General features: G+C 41.7%; 1 protein-coding gene across 5 annotated transcripts; it reads right to left on the reverse strand.

Moving 5' to 3' along the window:
• Positions 1 to 9,499: 9,499 nt before the first annotated feature.
• LOC147869183 (lipid droplet phospholipase 1-like) lies at positions 9,500 to 14,868 on the reverse strand. Of its 5 annotated transcripts, XM_087327054.1 has the most exons (11): positions 14,672 to 14,791; positions 13,549 to 13,759; positions 13,074 to 13,141; positions 12,636 to 12,706; positions 11,783 to 12,028; positions 11,535 to 11,698; positions 11,378 to 11,433; positions 11,089 to 11,141; positions 10,888 to 10,993; positions 10,257 to 10,354; positions 9,500 to 9,687 (listed from the first exon to the last, which is right to left on the reverse strand). In XM_087327054.1, the coding sequence occupies exons 2-11, from the start codon at positions 13,725 to 13,727 to the stop codon at positions 9,616 to 9,618; spliced, it is 1,113 nt and encodes a 370-aa protein (XP_087183180.1). In that variant the 5' UTR covers positions 13,728 to 13,759; positions 14,672 to 14,791; the 3' UTR covers positions 9,500 to 9,615. The 5 variants fall into 5 exon arrangements, with proteins under 5 accessions (XP_087183180.1, XP_087183173.1, XP_087183185.1 ...); XM_087327047.1 differs by lacking the exon at positions 13,549 to 13,759 and having other exon boundaries at positions 14,672 to 14,868; XM_087327059.1 differs by lacking the exon at positions 13,549 to 13,759 and having other exon boundaries at positions 12,636 to 12,702; positions 13,087 to 13,141; positions 14,672 to 14,834.
• Positions 14,869 to 24,172: the final 9,304 nt, after the last annotated feature.

Consider the following 24,172-nt stretch of genomic DNA (forward strand, 5'->3'; position numbering starts at 1 on the left):
TAAAGAAGGGAATGATTACTTTTAATCCTTGGGGATTGAGACAACCCATTAAGGCCAAGTGTGAACTTGCATGGGGGCCTTGGGTCTGCCTATAAATATGAGGCTTGGCTACCTTCATTGCACACATCGTTCAATTACGTCAAGACTCTACTTAAGTGGTGATCAAACTCTTGAAGTGAGCGCACCAATACCAGGTGCGACTAAGTGCCACGATGGTGGTATGGGACGCCAATCAAGGCTCGTGTCCATCTTGATCCCTTCGCTCGGGGGTGGTCAGGTGAATCGACGCCCTTCTTTCTCTCTCTCCTCTTTTTCTATCTATCTATTATATCATTATCATTTGCTTACATTAGGAACTAGCTCTAACAGTTGGTACCAGAACCTCGATTCCTAATGTTTCTTTTGTTGATTTTTTTTGTTGTTGTTGGATGGTGATCGATGGATGTGTGGTTGAGCTTGATCTAGAAAGGCATCAACATAAGAACTTTGGTATTCCTTTCTTAATTTTTTTTTCCTATTCTTTCTTTTCCCATTCTAATCATGTTTAAGTGTATATGTAATAATCTCATTGATTCAATTATGTTGTGGTAGTAATAATTGGTTGTATAAAACATTTACATATGTGTATGAGGTCAATACCGCAATTGAAATATATTTGATATGTGATTTGTGTCGTATGCGTATGAGGTCAATACCTCAATTGTTATATATTGGATATGTGATTTGTGTCGTATGCATTAGAGATCAATACCTCAATTGCACATTGCATTCACTCTTGTTTTTTTGGGATGTTACGTGTGCGTAGAGGCTATATGCCTCAATTAGGTATCTCAATTACATCATTCATTGGTTAACGATTCTTTTATATACACATATGTACTCATATGTATACGTATTTAATCGTATACATGTTATGAACATATATGTGTGTATATTAGAAATTTGTTACTGTTAAGAATTAGGTAAGTAATTAAGCAAGGGTTAATTAGTACCTAATTATGTGATTAAGTTAAGTGCGGAAAATTATGTGATATGTGTGTGTGTGTGTGAGAGAGAGAGAGAGAGAGAGATACACTTATGAACAATACAAGATGGGGGATGAGTAACTATATATTAAATTAACATCAACATCATCAAATACAAAAATACCCATAATGAGGTATATATACATCTCATGTGCAAAGGTGCATATGTGTGAGTAGAATACAAGTACTAATGTGTAAGTCCTATATTAAATGTACTTAGGAGTGGAGGATCTAGAATATCCCACTTAAGTACAAGGTCCTATTTAAGGCGTTATAGTCAACACTTCTAACTAGATTCTATCTAGGTAACTATAAAGTTACATGGTTGACTAACTAACTAAACTAAGTTGAGCTTGATCTCTCAACAGTTACATTCATAGAACGTAATATTTGTGTTCGTGCAAGCATTCCAACGTTTGGAAACAAACACGTTTGAAATGGGAAAAATACGTGCTCCTTTTCTTTTTCATTTTTTTTAATTACAATTTACTCAACCCTAGTGGTAGGGAGTCATGCTATTGTTGTCTATGTCTTGGGTTCAATTCCCAATTTTCTCATTTGTTTCTCTCTCTCTCATTAGTACCCTGTCATAGCAAAAATTTATGTCAGTGTTATAATAGTTTTTTTCTTTTATTTTTTTCTTATTACAACTAAGCACAACCTAGTGGTAAGTTGTTGTGCTATTATTACTTGTGTCTTGGGTTTAATTCCCAACTTTCTCATATCCTCTTGTTAGTGTCATGGTAAAATTTTATGTTAGTGTCATGTTCCTTTTTCTTCTTTTTCTTTCTTTCTTTCTTATTAGAAATTAGCTCACCCAAGTGGTAAGTTGTTATCCTACTACTGCCTATTTCATGGCAAAATTTTATGTTAGTGTCATGTTCCTTTTTCTTTCTTTGTTATTAGAAATTAGGTCACCCTAGTGGTAAGTCGTTATGCTAATACTGCCTATGTCATGTTTTCTTCATATTCTCGAATATAAGTTTTATGAGTTTTTGAATGTTTGATTATAATTTATAATGACATATTTTGATACAATCTCTATAGTTCATACTCATTTTTTTGTAAAGTTCTAAAGTGAGAATGATAGAGATGTCTTGATTTGCATCCCAAAAGTATGCATGTGATACAATGCAAATATTGCAACCATACTTATGTTAGTGGTTCACAATGGATTAGAGTCCACTTATTAGGATTGAGAGTGAATCAATATATAATATAGACCCTAGTCAATCCAATCCAACTTTGAGATGATTTACCATACACGTTTGATTGAATCATTCTCGAATGTGAATGCATGTATGATACGTATGGTTCATTCTATGGAACTTACATTATGTTAATTGATCGATGGTTGTCTTTCGGGGAAGGATCTTGGTGGCCGTCCTAACATTTTTGTGAGAATGGCGTAGTCACCATCCTTTTACAACAAATTTTTCTGTTATCCCTGTTGGTCACCTCGATTTCGTGATGTATAACAATGAAACAAGCATAGCCAGAATGATGTTGTGAGTGAAGGGCTTGATCCACTTCATGTGAGGTTGCCCCTATGACACACACATTCAACATCCCTCACTCGTTACATGATTATGATGCCACCATGAGATCATCATTACGAAAGGCATTCATAATAAAATAACCATGTGATGGGTCACGTGTGCCTAATACGAAAAGAGGGCTCACTCATGTGGCTTGACCATTAGGTTGCACTTTGGGGTATGCCATTGTAATGATGAGACTTGAGGTTGGGTAACGTAAAATAAGGACTCTAGACATATACGTATTGTTTTAAAAAACATATATGAGTACATGCCACATGCCAGTTCACATATCTTTCATACGCATAAAACATTGAACATTCAATACAAGCAACCTATTTGGTAGATGTTTAATGGATTTGTTCTTGAGGTTTCGAGTTCAAATATGACCAAGACCATACAACATTATTGATACATATGACTATAAAACATGTTTAGACTTTAGGTCTAAGTGCACTTCGGGGTTCTCGTAATATGACTTAAAGAGCCGAAACCACATGGGTGGGCACAGAGACATAGTTTATTGTTAACATTTTTTCGTGTATAAACTATTCATGTTGCGAACATACATGGTTGAGCCTTGGAGAGTTGCCATGAAAAAATCGATATAGAGATAAAGGAAAGACATTCATGATTTGTCACCCCCATGATTTTTAAAACCCCTTTGTGTTACCATAGTAACCCGATCTTGAACCTCATCTCAAACGTCTAGAGGGATATTGACATGAGATCATGATATCGATTAATGTTTGCCCATGATATGTTTACGTGACAACATTATGTTATGGCTATTTGTTTGACCTTATCCTATTTCTTTGCCAAAAATTATCATTCAATGACTCATAATAATGACCCAATGGCACCCGCCCAAGCGGAAGGGGTTCAAGGAAATATTCCTTGGGCAATCCCCATTGAGTCGTATTTTTTATAAATACAAAATTTCCTTAATTTCACCTTGAAAGAGATTTCCGAACTTCGGCAATCTCATAGTGCTCTTGATGTACGTGTCATTAGTTTACAACATGATAATAATAGACCTGATGAGCGTCAAGGTGAACCATCATTTGTCATAAAGTCATTTACGGGAGAAAAAAAAGAGGAAAGAACCGAAGAAGCAATCTGCGCGTGACTGGGCCGATGGGAGCCTCATTTTGAGCTCTATCCCAAGCCAGATAGTACGAAGATCGCATATGTGGGTCAAGAAATAAGGGGTAAGGCCACAACCTAGTGGTGTGGGCTCCGCACTATGGGGAAATTGCCCGATACCTGGACTGAGTTTGTCACAGTTTTCAAGGGTGAATTGAATCTGCAACCTCCATCTTTAATTGAGGCAACACAAGCTTTAATGAACCTCTCTAGTCGGAAACCTCGCTAGAAGACTATGTTCACCATGCTAGAACCCAAACCCAAAAATCAGGTCTAGACGAGGACAATTGGTTGATAGCTTGTTTTTCCAATGACATCCCCAATTCGGACTATCGATAGTGCACGATAAGGATCCAAAATTCTTCGAAGAGGACATTAAAATAGTTCTTTGTTATCAACGCACTTCAAAGAAGGACCATAACAAACCCGAAGCGCCCAGGACTAAGCAGTTACTATTTGCTGGGAAATGCAAGACACCCAACAAATTTATGAATCACGATTATAAGCAACAAAATCCTTTTTGCGTGTTCTGCAAAAAGAAGGGACATACGAAAGAGCAATGTCGGAAGCTCCAACGAAAAGAGCACGACAACAAAACCAAAGTTCCAGACCATAAAGATCAGATTTTTATGTCCTTGAGGTATATACACATCATTTAAGTAGTTGTAAATGTTCTTTCCCTCACTATGTATTGGGACCCAATGATTTACTATGTGCAAATGGGTATATCAATGGATCTCCCGTACAGTTCTTATTTGATTCGGGAAGCTCGCATAACTTTGTGAATGATCGTTTGGTTCAGATATGGAGAATCCAACCCACCGTAAGTGATCACACCTATAAGCTGCACTTGGCTGATGGAAGAGTACAATACATCAACGAGGCGATTCATTCATTAGGAATTTCTATTGATTAATACTTATATAGAAGAAATAGATTTCCATGTAATGAATCTTTGTACCATTGATGTAATATTGGGTTATCCCTGGTTTATAATAAAAACTCTTCTTTATCTCTAGATTGGGTTCACCATTCAATTACTCTTGTACTTAACGATTGTACTCATTTTATTCAATATGTTAAAAAAATTTCTCTTTCAATTGTTTCCTCTCCATCAATATTCGAATTGTCTTATTCTTCTTTATTTTATTGTGTACTTGTTTGGAACATTCACCTTTATAATGTCGATAGTGTCTCGGGTCATTTATCATATTTTGAACAACTGTAACAACTCGATGAAATCTTAAATGATTTTCGTGTTGTTTTTCAGAGTGAACTACCACATGGGTTACCTCCTAAACGTAATATAGACCATCGTATAGATCTTGTACTTGGTGTTGCACCAATAAGTATACCTCTGTATCGCTTAAGTCGATCTGAAGAGGATGACTTATCTAAGCAACTCAAGGACTATTTACGAATGGGTTATATACGTTATAGTAAATCTACATGGGGTGCACATGTTCTCTTGGTAAAAAAGAAAGAGGGCACATGGCGTATGTGTATTAATTACCGACGTTTGAATAAAGTGACGATCAAGAATTCATATCCATTGTTGACCGTCTTTATGGAGCTAGATATTTTACGAAACTTGATCTCCGTACGGGCTACCATCAAATTCGTATAACTGAGGAAGATGTTCCTAAAATGGCATTTCGTACGCGCTATGGACATTACAAGTTTTTGGTCATGCCTTTTGGTTTGACCATTCCTCTAGCCACATTTTAACAAGAAATGAATGACCTTTTCTATGCACAACATGGAAAATTTGTCATTATTTTCTTGGATGATATTCTAGTTTATAGTCGTACATTAGAAGAACATGCTAAACATGTCTGCTTTGTTTTACAAACATTGCGCGACAAGGAATTGTACACGAAGATCTCAAAATGCGAGTTCTCCAAGAAATCAATTACTTATCTTGGACATTTCATAACCGAACGGGGAGTTGAAATTGATCATTCTCGCATCGAGAAAGTCAGACTTTGGCCCACTCTTCGGAATATTCGAGAAGTTCGATTATTCCTTGGTTTTGTCGTGTTTTTGCGAAAATCTCTTTGCAATTACTCCCAATTGACAACGTCGTTTATTGATCTTCTAAAAGGTCAAACACGTAAGTCTACAAAACCTATAGTATGGAATGCTACATTAGACGTTGCCTTTAAGGAACTCAAGAACCATGTGTGCAAGGCTCCTTCGCTTCTTTTACTAGATCCTTCAAAACCTTTTCAACACAAGTGATTATGTTATAGGTGTTGTCCTATATCAAGATGGTAAACCAATAGCATTTCAGGGTAAGAAACCTGATTCGGCTTAATGTCGGTATACCGTTCAAGAAAAGGAGTTCTTTGCAGACATCCATGCACTAAAGCCATGGCGTCATTATCTTTATGGAAACCGTTGTGTGGTAACTACGGACCACGAATCCTTGAAATATTTTTGTGACCAACAAGATCTTAAGGGTCATAAGGCACAATGGGCAGATCTCATCCAAGTCTTTGATTTTTCCATATGATATCGTAAAGGTTCCGTGAACATTGTTGCTAATGCACTGAGTCACATTCGTGAAGTTAACATTCTTAGCTTCACTGAAATAACATCAAATCTTTATGATCACCTTCGAGGAAAGTATCTTGATGTTATTTTGGAAAATACTGGGCAAGAGTTGAGTTCGGAACAAACATCACCAGAACCTCGAAGGAATCCTTCCACATTCCTAACGATCTACTCTACCGTAATGGGAAGGTTTGTGCTCCAGATATGCTTGAGGTCAAAAAGAGAATTCTTTTTGAATGCCATGATGCACCCTCAGCAGGGCACCCTAGAATACATGGCACACTCGTTCTCATCTCCACTCAATTCTACTGACCTAAGATGCGTCCTGTCATACATAGCAATGTGACTAAATGTCACCAATGTTAGGTTAATAAAGCCGCTAGACTTTTACATACCTTGGAAATTCCCAACAATAAGCGGGAAAGTTTATCCATGGATTTTATTGTTAGCCTTCCTCGCACCCAAAAAGACCATAATGCCATCTGGATTGTGGTTGATATACTAACTAAAATGGCCAGATTTTTTGCTACTAAAACTACAATAACAACTCTTGAATTGGCTTAGCAATTCGTTGATGAGTTATTTCCTTTTTATGGGTTACCGATGGATATTGATAGTGATTGAGATCCAAAGTTTACTACTGACTTTTGGATGCAAGTCTTTACAAAGTTAAAAACTACATTGAGCATGAGCTCCATGGACCATCCTCAATCTGATGGACAGACAGAACGAGTAAATCAAATTATTAAGGACATGCTTCAAGCATATGTTGGTGCAAAGCCAACAAAATGGGAACGTTATCTCCCAATTTTGATGTTTGCTTAGAACAACTCCAAACATACATCGACAGGATATAGTCCTTTTATGTTGATGTATGGTTTTCATCCACAAGCCCCAATTAATGTTAATATACATCATGATGAGTTGCGAAGTACACAAAACTTTCTTTGGGATATGCAAGATATGTTGCATATTGCACGAGATAATATAAAAACATCTCAAGATAGAGTGCGTTTTCATGTTGATAATAATAAGCAACCTTGTGTATTCAACCCTGGACAGAAGGTATTTTTACGCGTACTTCACAATTCTAAGACATTGTCTACGGGTAAGTGTGCTAAGTTAGCCCCACGGTTTTGTGAACCTTTTACAGTGCTCAAACGCATTGGTTCATCAGCCTATCGTCTCGCTCTTCCTGATGGCGTCGAAATCCATCCAGTTTTCCATGTAAGTCGCCTAAAAGAGCTTCTTGGTTCTGGCGACAATACAATCACAACTGAAACTCTGATTACTTGTGAAAAATTATCTTCTAAACCACATGTACTAGAGAGAATTTTCGATGTTAAAACAAAAAATTTGCGTTCTAAAATAATCCGAGAATTTAAAATTAAATGGATCGATAAGTCTGTACAATATGCTACATGGGAACGAGAAAATACTCTTAACACTAACTTCCCTAACTTTTCATTGCAAGAGTGCAATGTTTTAAAGAGAGGGGAGTATGTTACAAGCATGACCATATAATATCATGTGGTAAGATTGTACTATAGTATTCTATACATGTAGATAATGTGTGAGGGTTAACGAGAGTGTAAAGCAGCGAATGATTCTTTTTAATCCTTGGGATTGAGACAACCCATTAAGGCCAAGTGTGAACTTGCTTGGGGGCCTTAGGTTTGGTTAAAAGTATGAGGCTTAGCTAGCCTTATTGCACTCATCATTCGACTACGTGGAGACTTTGCTTAAGTGGTGATCAAACTCTTGAAGCGAGCGTGCTAGTACCAGGTAGGACTCGATGCCACGGTGGTGGTATGGGACGCCGATTGAGGCTTGAGTCTGTCTTGATCCCTTCGCTCAAGGGTGTTCTGATGGATCAACACCCTTCTTTTTCTCTCTCCTGTCTTATCTATTTATTTTATATTTCCTTATAATATGCTTACATTAGGATCAAGCTCTAACAGATCTTGTGTACATGTCATCCGATGACAGTTTAAGAGATCAAACAAGAGAAACACGCTACCCAAGTTTACTGCCGACAAGGAATATGTGAAGGTTGGCATTGAAAAGCATATTGCCAACGTAATTGAAGGCAATTATAGTGAGGATGGGAAAGACATCAAATTGCAATACTACTTCGAAAACACACTCGACCCACCATGTTAGACATCTACGAGGAAATGAAAGGATGGCCCCAACCACATATAATTGCAACTCCCATGCCATTCATTTGAAATGAAGATGGGTAATGATAACTCTCCTTTGCACTCACAATTGAGAACAATGCATGGAGAGGTCTAACTAGCATGCACACAATATCTACATTTCATCTTAACGACAACCTTCAAGATGAGGAAAACCTTGACTATGATAAAAACATATACATCACAATTAAAAAGTATTCTCGATGCCGATCCCCAAAAACCCCACATTCATATTAGCCACGAGAAGGACCCTTGTCTCATAGAGTGCATGCACACACACAGATATGCTCCCTACTCAACAATCAAAATAATCTTATGGTAACTAAACCAAGTGTAGTATACCCTTACATTAGTGAATGAGACTCTCTCATAAGATCTTGTATGAGCCTAAGAAAGAGAAGTGACCAAAGGTATCCCAATTAGTGATATTGTTCCATAGAGGACTAGAAGATTGTGGGCTACCCTTACATTCCCCAATAGTACAATTGATCTAACTTGAGACAAGATTATGTCTTTTTAATGAAGGGAAGCCCATGGAAGAGCATTTGTAGTGCATGCAATCAAGAGTTCAAATCGTATATCGTTTCTTCCTCTACCACATTTACTCTGTGTTCAAGAAAGAGTTAGTTATCCTAAAACAAACGTTTCAAATCGGCAAGGGACAAAACAACAGTCGGATCAACTTTCGGTACATAGACAATTTTTGCATTCCTCTGAATTCATAGTTATTTTTTACTTGTTATTTTATGCCTAAATAGGAAACCCCCCGATTAAGCATACACTAGGCAATGTGACTTATCAAAGATCCAACTAGTTCTAGTTTAGTGGTTACTGGTTAGCAAGAAATGTTGGATGGTTTAATCTTTTGCTATGGTTTGCATAATGAGGCTAGACTACCCAAGTGGAATGATTCCATCGTACCTACTCAACAAATGACATGTACTTTGATACTCTCATTTCCTTTTCTAGTTGTGTTATTGAAGAGCCCGAAGAGTAATTAAGACATGAATATACGGATATATATTTTGGAAAATAGAACAAAGAATGCAGTGAGATGATATTTAAACATAAAATAATGTATTGCTCCATTAACTTTGGGTTATGTACATTTTTCTTTTGCTAACCTAGTCTTTGGGTTGTGTACATTTTTCATAGGACAAAATTGTCTATGATATGGGCAATCACATCGGCACCATCAGAATGAAGTCTGTAATATTTCACCTGCACAAGAAAGCCAGGGTTTTATGCATTATAAACATGCTTTGGAAATCCAAAAAATGCCCGTAAGTTCTGTTATTTCCAAATACACCTCTAAGCAGAAACCAGAAAGAGAAAAGGATTCGCTGTAACACATAATTGCTCAAGACATGTCGCCATGGGCATTTGGGGGGAATAATGGCATTTCAGGAAATAAAGAAAACCATAGGGGTAATTTGGCGCATTTTTTCACATGTTTATGTTTAAGATAATTTATAAATGTTGGAGATGCACATATCATTAATTGCCCCAAAAGGATAGATAAAGGTTCTTTGAGAGAAACAATAAAACGATGAAAAGGCAGTCAGGGATTTTTCCACTTTTTTATATAATAACTCTTGATTGTTCAACAGATGCCGATCAAGGTAGCAAAAACATATGGTAATTATGAGAAATATTAAGAGAAAGATAGGAAGTATGTATCAAAATTTTCATTTGTTGAATGATTTTGGAAAATAACCAAAACATATGGTAATTAGGAGAAATATAGAAAGTATGTATCAAATTTTTCATTTGGTGAATGATTAGAATACCTGAATTGTGTTGTGAGCAGCTAATTTTTGGGGGGTTCCTGAAAAACTCACGTCAACTCTCCGCCATGGTAGCTTTCTTAGCCCAGATATCATCTTTTCTGTAGAATTGTTTGGATGAATAAAGCGTAATAAGCTCAATATTGAGAAATGAGAGAGAATTTGCGAGACTTGAAATTTCATGGACATTGAGCAATCAGTTGCATTGAAGGAAATTCATGGGAAAAAAACACAGTTCAATGCTCTTCAAATGCTGATTAAATTTTCGTTGTTATTAACATGAGGGTTGTTTCAATTCATTGTGGTGCAGTAAGTATTATGATCTTGGGATGCAAACTGTAGAAGATGAAGTGAACTCTTTTTTCTGAGCCTTGAAACCTCGCAAATTTTATGATGAAAACCAAACTGAAGAAAGAAAAAAAGGTTCCCCCAACAAACTCCTTCCGTGACCTTTATCCTTCTGTTTCTTTTTGCTCCTCCTAATTAATCTTAATGTTTATCAAGTCTACTTAAATTTAATGCTTGGGACATTTTTAATGCTTTAGTTTAGTGATTGGATCTTTTCACCATATCTACAGTATCTTATATGTTTTAAAATGCGGAAGATACATCATACATAAATGTATAAAAGTACCTTCAACAGGGTCTGAGGCTCGTGTTAGGGCATCCGTCAACTCAGGAGGAACATCTTCGACATGAATAATATGTGGATACTTTGGATCAACTGGCCTAATTGTTAGCTGTAATCATCATCAAAAGGTACATAGAAAATTAGGAAACACCTTGGAGGATAACCAACCATAACGCTAAACTCTTGAGCAAGAGAGCACAAAACCTGTGGCATTTCACATTCGCGTCTAAATGTAGCAGTTCTCCAGCCAACCATATCTAAGGCACATCAAGGTTAACTGACGACTGATTAAATTGCCTGATGGGAAAGCAGCATTACAAGTTGAGAAAACTCCAAAATAACCCTCAAATTTTCCTTACTTTTCAAAATCCTTGGAACAGTTGGGGAAATAGGGTAAAACTCAGGTATTTCAGAGTTTTTCCTAGGAACACTTGGAGAAATAGAATAAGACTCAAGTATTTCAGAGTTTTGGGACTGCTCTACAAAAGGATACGATCATAACTCACATTTGCATAGGCAACTCTGTATTGAAATGCCTGTAGTGCAGAACTGCAAGAAATGAAAAAGGTACTGAAAACATATATAATTATATATACGCATACACAAAACATATTCTATAATCCAGAAAACTATGGGATAGAATAAACTACATGAACTGTCCTTCTTCACAGTCAGAGACCATGCGTTGTAACAGAGGAGATCGTGTCTCATCACCATCAGTGAGAAACAGATGCTTCCCTGTCCTTCCTACAAACCAATGGGCACTAAATAGAGCTGCTTTTTCCAGAAATGATAAGCCACACAAAAATGGAAGCTGTAATAAAGATGAAGGAAATATCATGATAAGAAACATTGCAAAATACCTCACAGTAAGCAAATAATAGGTGTTCTTTTTTACCTGCCAATTTCCTCGGGACCCAATGTGAGGTGTTGCAACAGTTACAAAATTTACTGGTTGCAAACCAAAGATTGTTCCATGTGAATGATCTTCCTGGGGAGTCTCTATAGCGTGGTCACTGGATGATAATGCATTAGAGGAAGCATAGAGCTGTCCTATAGCATACCTTGCAACCAATCCACCCAATGAATGGGCAACAAATGATATACGTTTCAAACTAGGAGATTCCTCAATAACTTCTTTAACCTGTGGTGTAAAAAGAACATTACATTTACATTAAGCCAACATTTAAATTGCTGGCATATTCAAGTGATTTCTGAAAGAATACCAGAGCTAGAGAAAACAAGCATAAAAACATCATTTGAGCATCACATTTACGTGGCAAAGAAGACAAAAAAGAAGAGAAAGGAAATAATGCAGTTCCAAATAATCAAGCCTGATATTTGTGTGATGTGGAACACATATTACCATCCATTAAATCAACTCCTATTTTTCCCCTCACCTTGAATGGAGACACTGCTGTGCATATTTATGTTCTATTGTATGAACATCTCTAATGTGACATGCTGATAATACAATGCTCTGCTTAAAATAAAATCGAACGACGAAAATAAAGCATATATATAATTAAAGCCCAGCACTCAAGCAGCATGTAGGGAAGCAGTATGGGAACTCCATTGAACAGTAGTACATTTATGACCAAAAGAATAGGATAAAGAAAAGCAAGAAAATGCAGTAGTCAATGAGTTCAACACTAACAGAATGAATACAAAACAAATGAACATTTATCTATCAGATCAATTTCAAGTTCAACCCTCTAAATTTTAATGTATAACTTTGTTTTACGGCATACCTCCTCTGCAAGTCTGTGTCCCATCACATCCACTCCATCGAATGTCAACGTCGATGCATTCCGAGCACTGCCTGCAAAACACAAGTCCCTTTCCACTTACTTTTTAGAGATGGGCTAAGGAAAAGAAAGAAACAATAGGAACTAAGAAAAGGAAAAAAAAGAAAAGAAAGTATAAGCATCGCCCAAAAGCCTTGGAACTAAGCCATAACAATATCTTGAATCGCCTCAGGATATGAAAACAAAGTCATGAGCCAGGCGTCGTCTTGAAGCCTCCCGAAGATGTGAAAGAGACCAGAACCAGATTGGAGAGCATAGAATAGCAGTCTATTCGTTACAATATGATGTATGGGAAAACAAAAGTTTCTACTTATTTTTGTTCATATTATAAAGCATAAAATGATAGTAATGTCTGTATTCTCATGATGAATAGGAACATACAGTGGACTAGCACCTCACTTCCAAACTTTGACGTGAACTGATCAGCTGCAAACTTCCAGTTGCTAGCACTGCCATAAAAAAAAAAACATAATAAAACGATCCCACTGAGCAAATAACACGTCTTTGTAATCACCAGTGCCTCAATATGTATGCTTGTCATTTAGAGAACCATAAATGTACAGTTAAAAGTTAAAACCCAGAAGGCAGAAAATATTTCTAAAGTACAAAAATAAACATGTATGCATATCTAAACAAGTATTATGATTCTTTGTTAAATGAAGGCATCCCATGATGCAGCAGATGGGGAAGGAACTGTATGCAATGACTTCTCATGGATATGGTTTATACATTTAGCTTGCATTTGGGTAAATAACAAAAAACTTGGGGGCATTTGTGAGAATAAAGAAAAAATCAGGGGCATTTTATGGATGGTTTTCCATTATCGATATCTAGGGATTTCCTACGAGAGACAAACCTGCCCACAATGCCATTCACCATGATGACGAGATGATAAGCAGAATCTTTGTGTGAATAATTAGACGCTCGAGGACTCGCATAAGAAGGATGTCGAAAAGACTTTGATTGGCTGAGACAAGAGAAGAAACCGTGAGTTCCAGTTGAGTCTCTGAGATGCGGGAGATGAAGATTAGCCATGGGTCAATTCTTTAAAGTCACTTCTGTCCTGGCTGTGAGAAGGGATCGAATATTGTGGCCAGAAATTATAATAGCAACAAAAGATTCAAAATTCAAAGGAAGGTAGAGAGGGGAACCAGAGGGATATAATCTTGCAAGAACGACACTGAGAGAGAGAGAGAGAGAGAGAGAGAGAGAAGTCGTCCTCAAATTACAAGATCGAGGAGGAACTGAGACAGAGGATTTCTTCCTCAAATTGCAAAAAAGAAAAGAAAAAATCTAGGCGGATCTGCAAGGTGAGAGAATGACAGAGGAAAGGCAATTATTCCTAAGAACAGAAGAAGATGGGAGGATCATATGAGAGAGAGTTTCGTCTTCAAATCAGAAGAAGATTTGGGTTGGCGTTATGGAGATTTCGTTCCTGGAAGGAAGCAGTAGAAGATTAGGAGGATCTACGGAAGGCAGAGAAGAAGATATGTGTGATTAGTATTTTTAAGGTCTGTGGGATCTGAGATAATAAAAACCCAACTTTTTTTGGGCGAAGAGATTAGAGGAAAGATAATTCATTTGTAAATATCTATCTATGCGTGCGTGTGCGTGTGTGTATGTGTGTGTCAGTACAATCACTTTTGCGAGAAGATCACATGGAAGGTCTAAAATGAGGGGAGACGCGGAGTTATACTCTTTTACGTCGTGAAATTGTCAGCAGTAAAAATGGTGTTGCGCAGAAAGGAAGGTATAAAGAGAAGGAAAGAGAAAAGACCAGAGAAGATAAAAGAGCGCTCACTCATGCAACCAGCAAATTCTTCTTCCTTTCTTTCTCTCCGCAGAATCTCAGAAAAAACACAGGAGGACGACAAAGCTTTGGTACAGTGAGGGAAAGAGAGAGAGAGAGAGAAAGAGAGAGAGAGAGAGAGAGAGAGAGAGAGAGAGAGAGAGAGAGAGAGAGAGAGAAGAGAGAGAACCTGCCACCAATGCCACTGACCATAACCAGAAGATGTTTGTTTGAATGATTGGCAGCGATGATGAGATCAGGGTCTTCATCTTCATCTTCATCTCCATCTTCATCTTCTTCTTCATCTTCTTCTTCTTCTGCATCTCCTCCTTCACCATGAGAATATGGATGAGGCTTTTGTAGGAAACCCATAGTAGTTGTAGTAGTAGTAGTGGTAGTGCATATCAAGTTTCAACAGTACCTACACATACATACATACATACATACAATCTCTCTCTCTCTCTCTCTCTCTCTCTCAGAGGAAATCAGCCTTCTTCTTCTTCTTCTTCTTCTTCTTCTTCTTCTTCTTCGTCTGCTCGTAATGTATGTAATGTATGTACATAATATAATGTAATGTATGTTACATGCTCGTGTCTAACTACATACAATGATACTACCAAATATGTACATACTAAAGAGTGGAAGTGAAGGGAATGGCGGGGCACGGACAGTGCAGGTCACTCAGCTGAGGCCCCGTGCGATCTGCACCGTCCTCCGATGTGGATAAATAAATAAATAAAGCCGACCGACTCAAAGCTTGCCATTCAAAAAACTTCAAAAAATTAAAACTAATAACGTCATTAAACTAGTTAAATGATGCCTAAATGGTTAGTGTTATTTTTAGGATTTTATAGGCATAGAGTTCGAATCTTCTTCTTCAACTTCTTTCTTTTTTAGGGTTTCGACGTTTAGTTTAGAGTATGTATTCACTTTTCACTTCATTTACATTTAAGGGGCCCTAATAGCGGTATTGAATTCAACACCTTCATTATTAAATGTGTTCATGGTGTCGTAATAGGGTCAATTTGTCCTCATCAAACACTTAACCATATGTTGTTGATTGTACCTTTGTGCCCTAGTATATAACTAAACATTTGCAAACTTTGATTGATGCAGGTCGTCACGGACAAGTAGACAAGGCTCAATACTAAGAGAGAGAGAGAGAGAGAGAGCGAGAGAGCATATGCAAGAGAACAATAACTAAATTATGCTTCCGTAATTGGTGTTATTCACCTTGACTAAGCCCAAGGTGAACCCCTGTATTTATACATGTTTTGTGGGCTCTAAATGTAGTTCCATGCAAAGACTCATTCTCATGCACAAGCTTTTGGAATGTTCCAACTTTTAAAATCTCCTACACGTAGAATATATCGTCTACAATAATCTACTATGGTAACATGACCATGTTGGATGTGTTGGTTAAAACATATCGATTGATTATAATATAGTAGGTCAAATGAGTTTGAACCCATGACATGACGGTTGTCATGTCCATGACATTATCCCCCCTCTAAGGTCGCCGTCTCCAAAGATGCCTCTCCGGTTTTTGTGGATATTGGTGATGAAATGCATGAACAACATCCGGTGCATTCTCCAAGTGTTGGGTAGGTTCCCAAGTTGCCTCTGAAATGGGATACCCTTTCCATAGGACTAAGTATTGAAGTTGTTGTCAATACCAATGAGAGTTTAGAATCTTGTCCACCTCATACTCCTCACCTATGGAAAGCTCAATTGGGGGTGGAGGTGGAGAGCGCCTTCCAGGAATAGTGGATGGATGGATGATGAGGTTCAAGAAGAGAGGCATGGAAGACATTATCAATCCGGAAATGTGGAGGAAGTTCCGGCCGAAAAGTGATGGGGTTGATACACTCAATGATGTGGAAAGGCCCCAAGTTCTTGTAGTCCAACTTTCCACAATGTCAAGTAGTGTCAACATGGCGACGTAAGAGCCAAACTTGATCACCAACTACAAAGGAGGGTGTGAAAAATGGGGTGACCCTAGTTGAACCATGTAGTGTATTATTATATGTGAACTTTGGTAGGGGTAGGAGGTCAATCCAATCATCTTGTGGGTAGCTAAGCGAGCATCGAAAGTATTACTCGAGAATTTGGTTCACCTACTCAGTTTGTCCATCGGTTTGAGGATGATAGGACGAAGACAAATTCAATGTTGTGCCCAATGTTTGAAGAAGTCGTCGCCAAAAACGAGAGACAAATTGGGGTCCACGATCTGAGGTGACATCATCCGGGACCCCATGAAGCCGCACCACATTCTTTAAAAATAGATCAGTTGTTGCTTCTACTAAAATAGTCTTTGCATAGGGGGAAAAATGAGCCATGTTTGTAAATCAGTCTACCATGATGAGCATTGTGTCATATCCGTGGTCTAGAGGCAAGTTCGTGATGAAATCCATGGAAATTGATGCTCAAGGCCAGTTTGGGAATGGGAAGTGGTTGGAGCAACCCGTATGGTCTATGGTGAACAACTTTGGATCGAGCACAAGTATCACATGTTGTGATGAATTCCTTGACGAACTTCCACGGTTGAGGCCACCAATATCCTCGTTAGATTAATTCGAGTGTCTTTGTAATGCCAAAATGGTCAGCCAAGGGGTCGTCATGACACTTTTGGAGAACTTGAGTTCAACACCGGCCCTCCAGAACATATAAGAGCTGGTCTCGGTAAAGCAGTCCCCCTCGAATATGAAGCGATCAAGGTCTTCCTTGCTCTTGGGTTTAGACGGATCAATAAGACCTTCCTTAATTGCATTGGTGAATTTGTCGGTGGGAAATGGTTTGGCTATCTCCTCAAGCAAAGCATCGTCATGGAGCATGCATGTGGCGAAGAATTGGAATTGATCTGGTTTTAGCAAACATTGAGATTGTTGAACATAGGCATCATCCCTTGGGCCCAACTCGAAATCCAAGCGTCGTGAAAGAGCATAAGCATTCATGTTTTGTGCCTCCAATCGAAAGACAATTTCAAAGTCATAGTCGGCTAAGAACGTTGACAAGCGAGCCTGTCATCGATTCAAAGTACAGGTGTTGAGAAATACAATAAATTTTTATGATCTGTTATTACCTGAACCCGATGTTGCGCCCCAACCAAGTAAGCTCTCCACTCTATGAAAGCTACCGCTATAGCAGCGAGCTCCTTGTCGTAGATGGGATAGTTGATTTCTTGAGCTGTGAATTTTCGGGAGTAGTATGCCACCGGATGTAGGATGCCATCATCATCGGGTTGGGATAAGATGGCACCAATGGCAAAGTCAGAGGCATCTGTTTCAACTTGAAAAGGCTTAGTGGGATCGACGTGAAGGAGGATTGGAGCTCGGGTGAAAACTTCCTTGAGTAGGTCGAAGACATGTTGAGCAGATGGAGTCCATTGAAACAACATCCCTTTACAAATAAGCTCAATCAAGGGTTGGACTATGACGGAGAACCCTTGATAAATCACCGATAGAAATTTGCGAAACCAAGGAACGATTGGACATCCTTTACTCGTTTTGGAGTGGCCCATTCTTGGATAATCTTGATTTTCCTTGGATCCATGGTGATGCCTTGGGGTGAGATAACATAACCAAGAAATTCTATGGAATTGCGATCAAACTCACATTTTTCTCTCTTGGCATAGAGGCCATGCTCCCTGAGTTTCGAGAGAATCAATTGAACGTGGTGAGTATGCTCTTAAATGCTTGACGAGAAGACAAGAATGTCATCAAGGTAGATAACGACAAAGTGATCGAGATATTCTCAAAATATGACGTTCATCATATTTTGAAAAATAGTTGGAGCATTGGTGAGTCCAAAAGGCATTACCTTGTACTCGAAGTGTCTATATTGCATACGAAATGTTATTTTCCATTCATCACCAGGTTTAATCCGAACTAAGTTGCATACTCCCCCCCCGCAAGTCAATCTTGGAGAAGACATGTGCACTACGAAGACAATCGAGGAGTTCTAGGATTAGAGGTAAAAGGTAGCGATTACGTATTGTGATTTTATTGAAGCCATGATAATCCACACATAGTGTTGAAGACACCGTCATCTAATGTAGAACAAGATCAACACTCTTCTAGGATAAGATCGTACATGGATGCAAGATCATAGCTTTGATGGCAACATAGACAGAAAAAAAACAACTAGTACGCTGTCGTGAAGATTCTGGGCCATGGTGAGAAACCGGGGAAAATCGGAAGAATCGGCGGGGTGGAGCATGTGCACTCACCCTTGTACAAACTGTGTAAATGATAGGGGTGCCATTATGGCACCGGACAATAGTTAATTCGGGACAGAGGATCCCATGTAATAAGGGATTTATCCCACATTGTTACGCATCCCTCTCCTTGATCTATAAAAGGAAGGGAGCGCCCTTTGTAAAGGGGTTGCCCATTTTGAGTTAGGAGGGTATACCACTGAGGTCTAGGGTTTGGTAGTGTTCTTTTTCTTCATCTTATTCTTGTTCCCTTAGGGTTTCTACTTTGGCCTTTCACCCTATTTCGTTTAGGGTTTCATCTTGGCAACTTTCTTCTTCTTCTCACTTTCTTGTTTTCAGTTAGGGTTCTTCGACTTCTTGTCTGTTTAGGGTTTAGTTCGGTGATGAGCTTGTATGTTCTATGGGATTTGCTTCTGCTCGGTCTCTTGTGCAAGACCCCGCTTGGCGCAACGAGCCTGAGAGCTCCCCGTTCGGCGGCTTGGCAACAAACGGCTGTTGCAACCTAACCTACCTTGGTCCGGCTCGAAGCCGGACTTGTATCTTGCTTTTGTAATTATATATATAAAAGGTTGTGCATATTTGTGTTTCTATTGGTGTCGGGTGCGTTCCTTTCCCTTCGTTTCCTATACATAAGAGGCGTGTGTTGAGTCGATGTTGCGCGCGTGGTCTCTCTCTCTCCCTCTCTCGTGTTCGGTAGCCGCTGGTACGCGTCCGGAATTGCTTCGGTTTGCACCACAACTGGTGCAGTCGGGTCTAGATAGAAGTCGGCTTTTCGACACCCATCTCTTCCTCGTCCGAGAGCCTCGTGGTCCCGCCCCTTTCGACACGTACTCGTGGAAAACCGCGACATATTTGGTGAACCTGACGTGAAAGGCGGCAAGGGAGGATGGAGTCAAAAGACGATGACTTCGCGGAGATGGTGGCTGAAGTGGTGTTGGAGTTCAGACGAGTGGTGGTGAGATGGTAAGCGGCGCAACAAGCTATTGAGCGAGTGGTCGAAAGAGTCGGCTATTTCAACGGGGACAAAGTCCCATTCTACTTGGAACCCTACACTGCAGAAATGGAGGTGCGAGACGTAGACGAGGCGTTGAGGCCGGAGTTCTTCTGTCGGGTCGTCGTTGTCCGTATGCACGTGGAAGTGAAGGGGCTTCGAGAAGCTCATAGTTCGTGGGAGGCCTTCGAAGAGGCGCTCCTACAGGCATATGGAGGACGGCGGAAGAGCTAGGGACGACACGACTTTGACTAGTGGGTTGCATCGGCGAAGACCCACCGGGGCGCCACGAAGGCGTTCCGACAGTTCAAGCGGCGGTTTGCTCGGCTCCCGGAGCGGGAGCAAAGTCTGGTGGGGGCGGCCAAAGTCCTGTTGTTCGTTAGGTCGATCGACCGAGCGGAATGGGAGGTTATCGGGATTGAGCTCGAAGACGATGACAGAGTGAATGGCCTTACCGAGGAATGGTCGGAAGTCGAATGAGTATGCCGACGGTTGGACGAGGAACGGTCCGCGAAAGGCAAAGGGAAGATAATGCACGACGCCGTGTCATCACGGAAGGAAGCGGGCACACAACAAGAAGGATCGGCGAAGCTCGATGTCGAAGCCTTGGTCTGGGAAGCGTACAAGGCTCTGAAGGTGATGGTCGAAGAAGAAGAGAGATCTGGCACGCAGACGGATTCCAGAGACTCAGAGCAAGTCGGCCTTCCGGACAAGGCGGACATGGCCCAAGCAGAGGCCGAGGAATGGTACCACGGTACCACGGGAGAGGATGTGGAGCGAGACGCCCTCTCGACTTGTGGAGAAAGACCGACCAAGGAGGAGGTCGGGAGTGGAGAAGAGCCCTCCACACCAATTCCGGAGACTTCGGCAGTTGAGCCCGTGTGCCGGCATAAGAGTGGAGAGATGGAAGGTGCCAGCGAGGAGTCCTGGCACGACGCCAACGACGAAGGATGTGAAATAGCTTGTGAGGAGCTCGAGGACAGAGCCGCAACAGAGAGGAAAGAGGAAATGAGAGCCGGCGCCAAAGGGAGCGGAATCGGAAGACGACCTGACTGGGGATCGAACTGGTCGGCGTTCCGATTCGAGTGGAGCACGATCTGGATGTGGATAGTTCAATAGGGGCAAGGTTCGGTATGAAGGTGCCGATAGAGAAGAGGGCACGGGACGAGCCGCCCTCTTTTACATGGGGAGAAAGACCGACCGAGCGAAGTTCGGGAATCGGGAAGAAGATGATCGAGAGTACAAAACGAGTCCGGCGGGATCGACATCGGAGCCGAAACTCCGGACATTAGAGAATCAAGCCCAGGCGGGGCTTGATCGATCATAGAGTGGATGGTTTCCACCGACACCACTAAACGGGTCGGTGGCCTGGGACAAGTCGTCGAGAGTCATTACGAAATCGGTATCCCCACATCTTGACTGGAGACTTCGGCAGTTCGGGTGGCGCGACAACGTGAGACCGAAAGAGAAGGGAGATGGTGGGGAAGTGCAAGGAAGGAGGTTGACGGCGGCGAGGAGAAACGAAAGAGGCGGTTGACTGAAGTATGGGTCCTCCACAGTCGTTCCCGAGACTTAGGCGGTTGCGTTCGAGAACCAACGGAAGACCTAAGAGACGGAAAGTGGTGGCGAGGACGCGGAGGTCACGACCAATACCACCGATCCGGAAGCGAAGAATGAAGACAAGTCCTAGGGGTCACCTCACATCAGGCTAGAGACTTCGACTTAGATCTGACGTAAGACCAAGATACTGACGATGGCAGCAGGAGAACGAGACCCGGTGATTCAGAGAGTGATGGATGGACCCGGATGAGAATCGAGCGGAGCGGACTTCTGGATAACCAATCTGGAACGGAGGAAGAGGCAGGCCTACGGGGAGGCCGGAACACGGTACAATGGTACCACGGGAGAAGGTGTGGAGCGAGCCACCCTCTCGACACGCAGAGAAGGAAGACCCGGGATAGGGTCGGAAAGACGGGAGGCCCAAGGAGGATCCTTCACACCAATCTAGAGAGGTTCGGCGGTCAGCAGCGGAGCTGACGTAAGACCAAGAGACTGACGGTGGCGGCAAGGGGATGAGGGCAAAGGCAGCGATAGGACGGTCCTATGGGATCCTCACACCGATCCAGAGACACCGGCAGTACAAGCCGACATGGCAACGTGAGATCGAGTGAGAAGGAAGGTGGCGGCAGGAAAAGGGAACCGGTGATGCAGGAAGTGTGGATGGGCGATCTTATGACGATCCTCACACCGATCTAGAGACTCCGGTAGTCGACCCAAGAGCCGGCATGAGACCTAGAAAGAAGGACGGTAGTGGCAGGTGAACGGGATCCGACAAAGCAAGGGCCGAAAGAACGGAAAGAGGTATCAGGCCGGCGACGTGGCCACGAACAAGATACTGACTTGACCGACAGAGTCGGCAAGACAAAGATCGGACGCACTCGGTACACCAGTCGATGACCCAACAAATCGGAGGCCCAAGAAGGATCCTTTACATGTGTATGGAGACCCCGACAGTTTGGCCGACGTGGCAATGAGGGTAATGGAAGGTGGCGGCAAGGTGACGGCAAGGTGACGGCAAGGTGACGAAGGTGGCAACATCGGAAGCACTGAATAATTGAGGTGTCATGCAAGAAGAAAGTGGCCAAGCAGGCTACTACGTGGTGTTCCTCGAACGCGGAGGACACCGGTACGCGGAGAGGCGGCGATGCACGATCTAGCCAGGCGAGGGCCCGACGACGCGTGCATGGGAAGTAACCGGAGTTCGGAACGGGCATAGCCGAACACGGGAAGGGGATGCGCGGCACACAGAGGTGCCAGAGCGGGAATACAGGCACAAAGATGGGTTGTCGGTCCAGGTGATCTCGCGTAGAAGGCCGGAGAGGGATCCTCCACACTGGTTCCGGAGACCTTAGCAGTTCGGCCGTTGTGGCAATGTATGACCAAGGAGAAGGTAGGTGGCGGCAAGGGGACTAAGGCGGTGAAGATCAGTACGGAATGTGAATCGGGACGACGCGAAGGTCGATGGAGGCCAAGCGGGCCATCACGGGTGCTCCTCGGACAGAGGACATAGCGTATCCGAAGGAATGAGAAGCGTGCATGCGGTCGATAGAAGGGCCAACGGGGAAGCACGCACACTACGGGATCACGACGAATGGCCTATCGACAGGTCGAACAAGCCTACGGGGAGGCAAACGTGGAGAAGGAACCGGGGCCGACGGTTCGGACCGGCGAGGCCTACGCAACAGTCAGAATGCGGATTACGGAAGACCGGTTCCTCACCGGCCGGAATCTCTCACCCTTCACCGAACTTGGCACGTACTGGTGTCGTGGTATTCCGCGGGTACATGTAGGATCCAAGGTAGGACCGCGGGGGTCTTGGACCAGGGAGTAGAGGGTACCAGGAGACTGACTCCCTTCGTGGCCAACCGCACCAGAGTAGCACAAAACCGGAATGTTATTGGTTTGGGTACAGGAGGCTGCTGAGCAGAAAAGAGGGCGAGATGGATAGAGAGAGAGAGCACGCACACACACAACATTGGCCTAACTCACGCCCTTATGTACAGAAATGAAAGAAAGAGAACACTAAAGATACCCACACAAGCACCGAAACGCAGAACCTTCCACATGTAAATTTACAAGAACAAGCTACAATACCGGTTTCGAGCCGGACCTAGGAAGCTCAAGATACAACGATTGTCTACTGCCAAGCCGCTGGTTAGGGAGCTCTCAAGCTCATTGCGCCTAGCGGGGTCTTGCGCAGGAGACAAGGCTGAAACAGAACCGCTAGATGTGAGGACTCGCTCGCACAAAACGACGAAGAAGAAGCAGAACTAGATGAAACCCTAGGCAAGAGAAAATCAAGAGAGAAAATAAAGAGAGAAAATAAAGAGAAAGAAAACTAACTTACTTCGAACCTAACGGTATACCCTTCTAACTCAAAATGGGCAAGCCCTCTACAAGGGACCCTCCCTTCCTTTTATAGAACAAGGAGATGGATGCGTTACAATGTGGGATAAATCCTGAATTACATGGGATTCTCTGTCCCGACTTGACTCCTACTCGGCGCCCCTATTATTCACACGTTTTTACAAGGGTAAGTGCACATGATGCACTCCACCGATTCTTCCGATATTCCCCGGTTTCTCACCATGGCCCGTGTTAGGATCTCGGTCCCTCCGAATGGGATATGGAGTACCCGACAATGGATGATGCAGACCCGGTGAGAACCGGATGTGGAGTACCCGACAACGGATGTTGTAGGCTCGGTGAGAACCTCTCGCCAGATGAAGGGACATATATGTAGATATGTTTTTGAGAGCCCATTGGAGCTATATCTGTAAATAGTCCTAATGTCATATTAGTATAAATGTGACCTAGGGCAAACAATGTTTATTATTATCATTCCTGATAGTTGCTGTTATCATCTTCATATAGTGTGATCAAGTGTAACAACTGTACATAAAGAAAGAGAGAGAGAGAGAGAG

This window comes from Azolla caroliniana, unplaced genomic scaffold (genome assembly GCF_043228905.1).
Source record: "Azolla caroliniana isolate FFs.n. ecotype wild unplaced genomic scaffold, voAzoCaro1.0.p SCAF_1, whole genome shotgun sequence".
NCBI lineage: Eukaryota > Viridiplantae > Streptophyta > Polypodiopsida > Salviniales > Salviniaceae > Azolla > Azolla caroliniana.